This window comes from Anopheles arabiensis, chromosome 2 (genome assembly GCF_016920715.1).
Source record: "Anopheles arabiensis isolate DONGOLA chromosome 2, AaraD3, whole genome shotgun sequence".
Lineage (NCBI taxonomy): Eukaryota > Metazoa > Arthropoda > Insecta > Diptera > Culicidae > Anopheles > Anopheles arabiensis.
Window position 1 is genome coordinate 6605507 of NC_053517.1, and position 12161 is coordinate 6617667.

General features: G+C 47.3%; 1 protein-coding gene across 6 annotated transcripts in view; it reads right to left on the reverse strand.

Annotated features, from left to right (window-relative positions):
* Nucleotides 1-12161, reverse strand: part of LOC120897348 — an 87609-nt gene that overhangs the window by 34853 nt on the left and 40595 nt on the right. For all 6 annotated transcript variants that reach the window (XM_040302175.1, XM_040302169.1, XM_040302174.1 and 3 more), the window contains exons 5-12: nucleotides 11900-12119; nucleotides 11676-11815; nucleotides 11477-11601; nucleotides 10221-10629; nucleotides 10027-10154; nucleotides 9733-9948; nucleotides 9505-9655; nucleotides 9348-9423 (exon numbers count right to left, since the gene is read on the reverse strand). In XM_040302175.1, the coding sequence (XP_040158109.1) occupies nucleotides 9348-9423; nucleotides 9505-9655; nucleotides 9733-9948; nucleotides 10027-10154; nucleotides 10221-10629; nucleotides 11477-11601; nucleotides 11676-11815; nucleotides 11900-12119 (1465 nt within the window). The remainder of the gene's footprint in view (nucleotides 1-9347; nucleotides 9424-9504; nucleotides 9656-9732; nucleotides 9949-10026; nucleotides 10155-10220; nucleotides 10630-11476; nucleotides 11602-11675; nucleotides 11816-11899; nucleotides 12120-12161) is intronic.

The window sequence follows — 12161 nt, forward strand, 5'->3', positions numbered from 1 at the left end:
TCTTCCCTTGCCCACACTCTCTTATACCACCGTGTACGTGTATGGTTGTGTCTCTTTGCTATTGCGTCGCCTAATTGAATCGCCGACGATTGTTTCCTCCCTGCCTCCAGCACCCGAACGTGTACCGGTCACACATTACCACCAGAGCTTGCATGTTCAGTTCGGGTTCTCCCCTCGCGCTCTGTTGGTCTTTGAGCTTATCACCTTAAGCACCCCTCGGCACTACGCCAAAGCGCAAATCCCTTCCTTCTCCACCTACGTGTTGTGCTCGTCGAACAGAAATGGCTCATTGGCAAGATTGAGGTTACTGGTTACGTGTACCGTTTCCCAGCACACACACACACACACATGCCATCACTCCTGTGTATGGCTGCTACAAAACACTTGCCCAGAATGTTTGCCCAAGGATAAAGTGGCGTACGAAACATGAACGATAACGACATCGTCTGCTCGTTGCGGCGTCGAGCACAGTGTGCACGAGAACCTTTCGCTGGACGAGCGATTGAGCCCCATCGGAAGAAGCCCGTGTGAAGGTCCCCAAGCATCGGGGTCGTCTATAAGAGCTCCTGTCACTCCTCCATTGGAAAACAGCAGCAATGCACATACATGGATCGAAAGCCGGTGATCCGAGACGGAAAAACGGTCGAGCGCAGCACAGTGGACACAATGGTGCTATTGGACGCCGGACGCCAGGGACGAAGTGGTACCAGCGAATGGTGCTGCGAGGGGACCGAAAGAGAGTATTGTCGTTCTCGATAGCATCTTTGGTCGCTGATCCTGGTCAACACTTGGCCAAAAGGACACACGCTCTTATCGCACGTTTAGCCTTTCACTTGATTGGAACACGTCCGGTTTTGCTGTACGGGCGGTGCTGGGGGAGGGCGCTTCTCTTCCTCACTGCACTTGCCCTTGAGCGCACCCGGTGTGGTCAAATTGAGTTAAATGTTTCAGTTCATAAGCCAGTCGCATTATGTCGGATCAAATCAAGCGCAAATGACTCCCGCAACCTACCCCGTAGCACTTGGGTCGATATCGATGGTGCCCGGACAAGGGTTGGATCAATACCTCTTTTGGAGCGATCATACGCCACTAGCGGTGAGGAATAGAGAGCCTCTTCCTGGCAGATGAATGTTACAGGATTGGGTACATCAATTTATATCGATTTTGGAACGATAAGCATCATTAGAATGTGCATGCATGCCCATCTGGAGAGGGCATGCATCATAACAAAGCATGTCGAATATAAACCTTAAGAAAGCATGTTGCCACCAGGCATCGATAGTACATTGAGCGCTAAATTATTCCGTAAACAATACTATCAAAATAGTTGCAAATGTAAATTGAACCAGATGAGTATTGATTTAGAAAAGGCACTTCTGGTGTAACCTTATGCGTAGGCATCGTTGTCTCGTACACACTGGAGCACGTTTTGACTACCACACTAACACACCAACTATTCCCCATAAATCATCCGTAACCATAACAGCAAGAACCGTATATCCTAAAATTTGCAAAATATTTCCCCTTGCATGAGGTAATCAAGATCAATCCCACAGAATGCTTGCGTAACATCGACCTAACTCCAAAAAATTACATGAGTGATCCTAAAAAAAACAGATTGATAAAAAATGCACGCACTTTGTCCGCATCCTATTTCGGGGACACACCACTTCTCGGCGATCGATACGCATCGAGAGAGCGGGCACAACAGCAGAACAAACTTCCCATTTGTGTTGAAGAAGCATTCAATCCACCGACACACTACTGCTGCTGCTAGCTGTGCAGTGATGTGCGCTGCTCTACTCTGCACACTTTCATGCAGTGTCTCTTTTTTTCGTTTCCCAACTTTTAACAATCCAAAGGTCGCGTTACCAAGTGGAGACGCATTTTTTCCCTGTTTGATAGGATTTTTGGATATCGAATGACTTTCTCTCGCACTGCGCTACTCGACGCACAGCTTTCCCAGCGTCGTCTGTATAGTGCAACCCATCGTCATCAGCAGAACGCGCAGTGTAGCTCTGAGTTATCATTAACCAACGTACAGATTCTCGGTACGTACACCATGCGCGTTCGCCATGGCAACCGAATTCTGCGTACTGCTGTGAACTGCAATGGTGGTGCACTGGATTGTACCAAGTATGTCCCAGGATTCCAGGGGCAACTGCAACCACCGATGCGATGACGACTTCCGGAAAATGGTCAAATTGGTTACGGGTATAGAGGCGTGTGGATACAGGCCTCCATTCCAGCGCAGTACGGTGGTGAACAGATCTGACACCAGTGTGATTGACAAGTTGTGAGAATTATTCATCTGGTGGAATCATTGTTTAAATGTATTTTGTTTTGCATGCATTTCATTTGCGAAGAAATACTAATTACTTTCTCCAAAAATCCTTATTTAATGTTTTATCCATTATTTTAGATATAATTCCACCTTTCCCAATTCCAAAGACACTGGATATGCAAGCAAACTGTGTGCAATGTTCGTCCTCTGCCAAACCTAATGCCATGTTTTCCATGTTCTGAAGATGAGATGATCTGCTAGGGACGAGCGCTAAACCCGCCAGTTCTCAACACTGAACGCGCGGGCAATGTGTGTTGTCTTTCATCTTTTTTTGTGCATCGACACCCGGGATGCTGCTGCCAACGTGTGTCGTTCGAAACAGTTTTCATAGGCAAGCTTAAGCACTTGGACAGCTCTCTAGGCGCGTACACGACCGACGATGGATGTATGAGATATGTCAACCATCCACCATTGTTGCCGGCTCGCACGGGGTCGGGGTCTCTTTTTTGTCCCGCTCTGGTTTAGTAACGGATTTGCAAACGCATTGATATTGGCTTTTAAAATGGTGAAATAACATTGCACCGAAAACCTTTCCCAAACAGTATACATATTTTTCAGAAGAAAACACTACAACGTATAGTAATGTTTAGCATGTTAATTAATTCAATTGCAAATTTAAGCAATACAGTCACCACAAGCATTGATGGACCACATGTAGGCGAGCAATATACAACCGTCACCCCAAGTCGAATCGGTTGAGTTGGAAACCCGACCAGAGCTACACACTGGATACTTTCATTCATACAGAAAGATTTATCTAGCTTTCATGCAACTATGGTAACAATTTTTACCACATTCATATCCTTCCCACGACTGAGACCAATATCGACCGTTTCATTCGGACGAACCGGTCCTCCTACAGCACATATTTCGCATATTCCTGTATACATGTACAGCAGAAGCCTTTTTCAATTGTGCGCGTGCTGCTGCAAGCAAATGAAAACTAATTAAATCCCTTGATTTGATTAGCTATTGTTACGATTCTGATGCTATGCCTCTACGCTGCTTGCTGTCTTGTTGCGCGCAACGGAATTTGCTACGGGAAGAAGCGCTGCACTAGATGTGCCAGATGTTAGTGTTTTATTGGAATTATTTCTTACCCGGAACTATCCGCCGTCCATGGTTGGGTAATTGATGTTTTGCGTCTAGTTTCACAGTAAAATATAATTGAATGGATTTGGAATTTATAAAATTGGTTTGCTGAGTAAGTAGACTAGTATTATAATTTCCACAAATTGAACCACATTCCAGTTGCAACAGCAAAAGGTACATAACTTTACAGCAGTACAGTTTTAGCACCTTCGCCCGCACTGAAACCGCTGGCAGAGAGTGCCAACATTTTTGAAGTTTCTCAAAAACATTCTGTTGCCATCCCATCAGCCCACAAGCCTTGCCATTCTCAATCGAGGGGAAAAGGAATTTCCAACAAACGCCTCGACGTCGGGTGGGCGTAGCAGTAGTATGTAGTGTCTGCCAACCTACGACCCCTTCTTTGCCTCCGGCAGGTTCGGGAAGTCCGGTGGTCGAAGAAGAATTCCGGCCTAGGTTTCAAAGGTTTTCACACCTAGCCCCGGACACGCCCGTGTGCTACACCAACACGGAAAGCGTGGTGGCGGAAAATATTTCTTACCAGCGTCTCAAGCATCCAAACACACACACAGTCTATACGCCCACAAAAGGGGGAAAGCGGGTGGATGGGGTACGGTGGTGGTCGTTTACACATTCTTAGCGAAAATGAGATTGTTTGTCGGAGGCAGATTCTAACGCTCTGCCACTTGCCGCAAATGTTTTAAACCCCGTTCTCAGCCTTTACCCCTTACGAGGGAAGAAACAGCGGAGAGAAAAACGGAATTCCTGCCATGTTTGAGGCGCCAAGGCTTGGATAGTGTAGTCCATCCGGAGGGATCACAGGGTGAGAGCGAGACACGGGGAGATAATCATCGGCAATTAAATGCCCAGCTGTATCGGGGATGAAGACACTACCGGTTAAAATTGCTGAAACCATTGTCAGTTGATGAACTTTCCATAAGATTTGTCTTAGCTAAGGTTAGGAGCTGTTAAGATAAGATGATATGACACGATATGGACACCACGAGACACCAGATGCGGCCACAAATCCTTCAGATGATATGAGCATGCTGCTAAAACTCCACAAATCCACAATCCAGCCAGATTAAACCATAAACCCGTCGGTAATAAATGCGCATAACATTGCTCATATTGCGCTTAATCAAACCAATGTAAACATGCATTATCGGACTGTCTTGCATTGTTGTGTTGATCCTTTTCGTTTGATCATCATTATCTGATGCTTCCTAATATCTAACATTGGCACCACATAAAGGTGCCACCAGGTGCCTCTGCTTGCCAGGCGAATGTAGCAGCACCGTCAGCACAAAACGTCTGAATCGCGTGTACGGGGAACCTTCTGAAAATCCCCCAAGAGAGAGCGAGAGAGAGAGAGACGGAGAGCCCATGGTAAGCCCGGTTGGATCAGCATGCCTAATGCCTGCCCTGCTTCCCGGTACGCTAAAGTGATTACTGCCGCGTGAACGGTAATCAAAGCCAATAAAATACACCAAAGCGCAGATAATCACAAACACGACGAAAGCGCTAACAACAGGCGCGCGCGCTCTGCTCTGGTGGTACGCGGCGTACGACTGCCGCCTCCTCGCGTATCCTTACCCCATGGGGATGGGGGAAAATTGATCCCGTAAAAAGCGGGAAATCACTTTCCAGGGACAAAGAACGGAAACCCTCAAATATCATACACTGACGGTGCCGGCGGTGAGCGCAGTTCATTCCACAGCAAGCTAGGGCGCGCTGAGAGCTGGGTAGAGCCGGGTTTATCGGTAAGACCACCTACCGGTTGGGGCACTTGGGTACGATTTTCAGCCCGCACACGAACGCGGAATGATTTTTGGACGAACAACATTTGTGCGTTTGAAGAGGCACAAATCCGAGAGTGGCAAGCGAACCGTACCTAACTCATCAAGTGTACGAGAGCGCGCGCGTGTGTGCGTTTTGAGGGTTGACGTGAGCAGCGTGTATAATGGGACGGCTCTAATAAGGATACTCTCGGGTGGGTTTGATTTCATTAGCCACGGTGCAGCCAATTCGAGCAAAAATCAATGTTAATTTCATTTCGATGATGCTCTTGTTTGGCATCCATTTTTAGTACCTTTTGCTACCGCAAACATATAGGCTGGTTATAGGTTGATTGAAGAACTTTTAAGGATACTAAGGACATGTATAAGGTGTTCTTTATATTACGGTTGACACAAACTCTTGAGGAAGAAAGCTCTGACGCGTCCAAAAATGAAGACGTTAATTCAAAATCACTCCGGTAGAATATCTAAAGTGACTCAGCGCACTGACAAACCACATGTGGTCACATTAGGTTTTATGCTTTTATGTCAACCCCCTCCCGCAAAATTCGTGCACATGGGGTGTATAAAATCTTCCTGCTACTACATTTTCGATTACATACCCACTCGTCCCTTAAATTATAACACACACAGACACTCCATCCAAAGAAATTTACCCTCCACAACAACAGCAGCTGCTCGGATTTTCCGAGTTCCTACACCCCGCGAAATGGCCAAGTTGTTTGCCTTTTTTCATGCAATCCCCTTTTTACCAGCCCCAATTGGGTCGTGCAGTTAGGCGGAAACACCACGCAATTCTACACACAACACACACACACACACAGTGACACGAAACACGCTTACCCTACGGACAAAAGAGAGAACAAAGTGAAAATAAACGCACGCCTAATAACCACCACCGGTTGTGGGGTGCCTTTCGGTACACGCGGCTACTACAAAACCATCCGACTTTTCACGCCCGTATCTTCGCCTGCGTTTCTAGTTTCCCTTCGGCAGCAACATCTCACGCAAAGATGGATTGGGTGGTAAGTGACTCAAACGACCACAAACGGTTGGAAACGGCTTCGGGCACCACAGAGGGAGGCGGCGGCGGCGACGCATCCATCTTAAATGGTCAACTCAGAAAGTGGAGTCTTCTGCCAGCAGTTCCAGTCCCTGGCAGCGAATCAACCCAGGCAAACCCACCTCTACACACATACAAAGCGTAACAAATTATTCACTAAACATCGCTACCCTCGTTCCCTAAACATTACCTTTTTAACACATTTACAGCATCACCTCACCACCACCACCGCCGCCGAAGGGAGATAGGAGGCAAAGTTTTCTGCAACAATCTCCGTAGTCGTCCCTCGCCCTTGCGCGCTTCCCAGCGGGCATACTTTTAGCAGGGAGAGGGGGGGACAATTCCGGTGAAATATTTATCCCAAACACACTAAACTTCTTCCTGCCTGCTGCTGCCGCCGCCGCCTTTTTCCGGAACTCTCTTTCGGCACTGTGTGGCCCTGCATGGTTCTGTGTCTTCTTGCGGTGATGCCTGCCAAAAGACTACATTTTATGGCTTCGCTTTGCGAGAAGATTTGTGGATCCATACGTTCAGCCCACATCGCTCCCTTTTGGCTATGGAGCGTGGCAAAACATGTCGTCGGAGATGTTGTGTGTTTTGCCCCGTTCTTGATGCAGAGGCTGGTGGTTGGTGTAGCTATAAAGGCGAAGAAAACTGCCGTTTGCCCAATAGCACTGAGAGCAGTTGTAACGTGTCCGCCGCCACTATATCTACCTCTAATCCTTTCTGATCGCAATTCAGGAAGTGTCCGGCTTCGGAAATAGCTTGTCATAATCCGATAAGATGATTGCTGCGATGATTGCATAATTCCGGATGGTGGAGGAACAGCTCCACACTGCCCTAACGGGGCTGGTGGTTCTCATTTTAACCACATTTATCAAACGAGACTATTATTATAAGCTGCAATTCATTCACATCACGGTACATTCCACAGAACAGTATCTCTGATTCTGCTGATTTATGGAACGATTTTTCAAAGCACTAAAAGGACATGTAGAAAATGATTATCTTGTTTTGAGTCTGCTTTTGACTACCCACAGTAATGCAGCCACACGGAATTGACTGTATTTGTCGCAACTTAATACGCAGATATTTCATCCTCCCCACGTAACACAAGGACGGCGGAAATTTTAATTCCCATTTGTCGAATCAACACCCTTCTTCGCATATCGCCCCTGTTGAGGTGTGGCGGTGTTTCCCATGAATTATAAACTTCACCCACCCGAGCGAGCAATGGCGCAGGGGGCGATTGTGCGCGCACAATCTGCACAAATTAGTTCATGTTTTTCCTTCCAGTCTAAACCATGTCGGTAATCGATCTTTCTTTTCCAAGGCATAAAAAAGGTGAATACGAAATGAACGCGCACCAAACACTCCGCTCCCTGTGTACTGCGTGGAAAGCCACAACCATCCTCATTCAGTTCACCCCCCTGCTTCACGAGCTTAAGGGCTGGCAGAAGGTTGAAAATCCGAAAAGTTATACAGCGTTTTTGCTATTGCTATTTGTGGGTTGTTGTTGTAGCAAACCAACAAAGACAACCTTAGCCTTCTGCTCGTTCCTTCTCTTTCTCTTTCTCTCTCCGCTTCTCTTTGTTCCCTCTCAACGCGTTTGGTGGGTTCATTTCCACTTGCATCTTTTCCTTCATTGATTGTGTACATGGCGCTTTGTGTATGTGTGTGTGTGTGCTTCTGACCACGAGCAGCAAAGCGCTATGTTTATGCTTTGTTTGTTTAGCTCCAAGAAACCATCAAACGGATACGGTGTCGACGATATGGCTACTCTCGCCTTCCCTCTACTCTCTCTCTCTCTCTCTCTCTCTCTTTCTATTTATTTCTCCCTCTCTCATCCGATACGGGTATCACGGGTATAACCAAGCAGGCGACACCTCACACGCCGTCCCACACACACACACCAAATGCGCTAAAGCGTCCCCCCGTTTATCCGATTTCGTGTTGTGGTTTTTCTTACCAATTTATGGTAATTTGTACACTCTTTTCGGAGTAATTTGCGCAGACTCTTGTCTTTCCCCTAAATGTTGCACGAACGCGGCCGACAAGGGAGGGCGTAGAAGAAAAGGGCAGAGAAAATTGATGGAGATGACGACACATAAACACATCGACACGCACACACCGCCAGATGATGGCACGTGTGCACACAACGTTTTCCAATTTGCCATCACTGCTCGTCGCACCACAATAGAAAGCGAGAGAGAGAGAGAGGGAGAGCATCGAGAACAAGTATCCTTACGAAAGGATAAATGAATACCATAACAGGACAGGGTGTTGGCAGAAGAAGACGGTGGGTAGAAGGTGTAATAAACCGTCGTGCGGACACATGCGCATTTCAAAGGTGAGCCAACGGCAACGGCACCGCGTTCGAGAAAGGATACTTGGCCGACTGGCAGCGGATATCCCCCCATCGAGTGCAGTGCAAACGGGATTGGAACAAAAACAAACAATGCTGCTACCGTCGCTCCGTTCGCAGGGCCACTGCGAACGGATGCCACTAACGCGCACGCTTGCACTTGCGTGTAGTTTCCTCTCCTCCCTCTCTATGCTTCCGCTATCGCTTGCCACCGGCAGGATGGGTACTGCTCGTACCGCTGCACAACACAAAGGATTTCGCTTGCTTCGCACAGCGCTAAACGGAGTCCGTTTCGCGTGGTGAAAGGGCGGCAAGAACAAGATGCGTTCTCGTTGGTTGCATCGAAGCATCGAACCTGTAAGCAACACTGTAAGGATAAAACCGGTGGCGCCCTCACGTGTGGCAGCGGATTTTGCGTTCATGCCGCTTATTTCGGACACGATCCATATCCGCCCTGCGAAATTCCTGCAGTGTGTATTGCACACAAATTAGTATACAACTGTCAGGGAAAAGCTTTCGGGATCGTTTTCAAAGCTGAAAGTTCAAATCAGCGCTACCAAATTTCAGTCGAAATAAAATTGGAAATATTGATAAATATTGATAAAGCCCCACAATCCATACAAAATTGTTCTTAATTTTTAGCGAATACTCCAAACGACCCTACAATGCAATACAAAATCTACTCACGTGCATCTCGTTTGTCGTTCGTGACCTTCGGCGAACAGTTCTTCTTATTTGGTGCCGAGCGAAGTCCACCCTGAGACTGAAAGATGCCCATAAAAAGAAACGAATTGCTTCGTTAGATTTCAACCGTCCAACCAGCGCTACCGACTCGTTGTCTTACATTTTTGATCGCCTTGTCGGACCGTTCGCCGCTCGGTAGGCGTGCTACCGACACCTCCGGACTATCCTCTGGCGGTGGCGGCTGAGCAACCCAGTTGTACTCTCGCTTTTCAATCGCCACACCAAACCGATCGTACTCGGCCGATTGTTGCCTATGGGGTTGAAACAAACAACATCATTTCTGCCATTCTATTCGCCACACTAATGTTTCATTTCGCGTTAAACGTACCTTAAACTTTCGTAACAATCCAGGCATACCACTGCATAGTCACCGTTTTCCAGCAGTATGCCATCACACTTTCGATTGGCGACGAACGGATACTCCCGTATTGGAAGTGCCCGTACGCGCTTCCGGTACGTCGTAATGCCGCAAAGATGGCAGCAGTAATCGTGAAAGTTGTACTCCCGCTCGCTCGGTGGAGGGTTGCTACTTTGTGCCTCGTATCTAAAAAAAAGAAAGGGAATGTTGAAGTGAATTTTCGACACAAGGCCACACAATAGAAACAATTAAATGAATACTTACTTTCGCCATTGGTTCAGCAGCGAGTGGTAACAGAAGGTACACACCAGCGCCGAACTGTCACCGCGCAATTGCTCCGCATTCGGTGGCGATTTGTGCTTCAACAGGAACGGGAAGTAAGGCCGAGATCCCTACAATGCGAAATGTAATGCAAAAATCACAAAAAATGTTACAATACTCTCCACGCGGATCATTACCTCCTTGTTGGCATACAGCAAACGGGCGAAGCTCAGCTCCGAATGCAACCCGCAGATGAAACAGTACACCGAGGTGCTCGGCACGGTAGATGCCGGTGTGGACGGGGGCGTACCGCCGACACTAGACTGCGGCCGAACTAGGCTGCCGCCGCCCGGCGATATCGAGGCAGAGTTGGGAGTTGGCGAAGGGATGATGTACTTCCTGTGCTCGAGCGGTACGCGCTGAGCGTCCATCGTTTCCCACTGGACCGTGAGCTTCTCGACACAGTTCTTGCACGCCAGCACCCGGCTCTGGTCGTTGCTCCCTTTCAGACAGGGAAAATGCATCGCGTGCGAGTTCATGTGCTCGGCACTGGTGGACAGATACTCCATCGATGTGGCAGGAAACGTATTCTTACAAATGGTACATCTAAAAAAAAAAGGGTACACGAAGGGGTAAGATACATTAATTGTCTTTCATATTATTGATACGTTGCAATGCAACAATATAGCAAACGGATATACGACTATCTCTGTATGTGCACTATCACCCTGTACTCTTTAGCAATGTCATGTTCGAGTAATTAGAATTGGAATAAGTTCTAGCTTTCTGGACCTTGTTGAACTAATATTTGAACCATTGAACGTTATTAATTGCAATAACTAAATAATTAAAGCATTAACATTTCTGACATAATGTCCAATTTTGTCTCGTCCAAACATTACAAAATTATGTCCATGAGTTCTTCTCCGAATCACATAGGGGCACGACATTGTCGCTATTTTGTAAAACATTCTTGCCATTCCCTAATGATGTTCATCTTTTCGTCTCGGTTATTAACCTTGGAAACATTAAAAAAAATCTAAATCTGCTTGGCGCGACTTGTACCACAAAGCATCTGTTGAAACTAACTTCTTGTTTTCGCTGCATAAGCATCTTTACACAGATGCTGTTTTCAGACAAGACTGTGTTTCGCATCTGTCCAAATGTTTTAGCACGCCAATCTGTGAGAATTCTTCGGCAACGGCCATGAGAAAATGAAGTATCGAACACGTGCGTACACGTTGCAAAAAAGGAAGCGAACAGAACTCGCAAATACGCTCAATCTAACACAAATTTGGCTTTTATTTGCCTACTGTGCCTAACACTGCGATTCTGAATCTTTTTGGAACATACTATACATCCACTATACTATTCATCTTTCTCCTTCTATCTCCTACTGCCACTACATCTTCACTTTCTGGGGGGGCGCAGCTTGCTTAACGTCACTACTTACTGATGACCGTGGCCATTTTCCACTGGCCCTTGCAGGTGAGGTGGTGTATTTGGTCTTGAATCCCTTCGATTACCCTTCTGGTCCCGCAGCGGTCCGCCGGGCAGTGCGGAGGCAAATTCATAAGGCTGAAATAAACAAACCACAACCACATTATAGTTCAACATTTCGCCCGAGTTTGCTCCGGCAGCGTGGCACATACCTTATATCGTACAACCTCATTTATCACACTAGACGTCATTTTCGTCGGCGACGGATAACGTTCGTCCACATTGCTAACCGTGCCCCCCTCCGCTCGGTGGGCATTCTTCTTATTGCACGTGGAACATATTTGCACCATCCCTGAAACACAGATGAAAGACACCAGCGTTAGTCGAACGGTCGGAGCAAGCAGGCAGGTAGTTGCTGCCCCTTTGTTACGCTTACCTTGTGGACTTATTGGACTAGCATTGGTCGGTGCTTTCAGGGATTTGATGAACGGGTAGTACGGTTCCCGCTCCGCGTTCGGGCAGCAGTACACTAAGCGTAGTTGCGAGGACGGCGTATCGGCACCGCACGTGTAGCACACGAACGTGGCCGACCGTTCCTGAGTGTTTTGGCGTTTCCGGATTTGATATTTCCGCTGAGCCTCGGGTATTGAACGAATCTGTGGGGATGGGAAAAAAGGGAAAGAAAAAGACATGTGTTA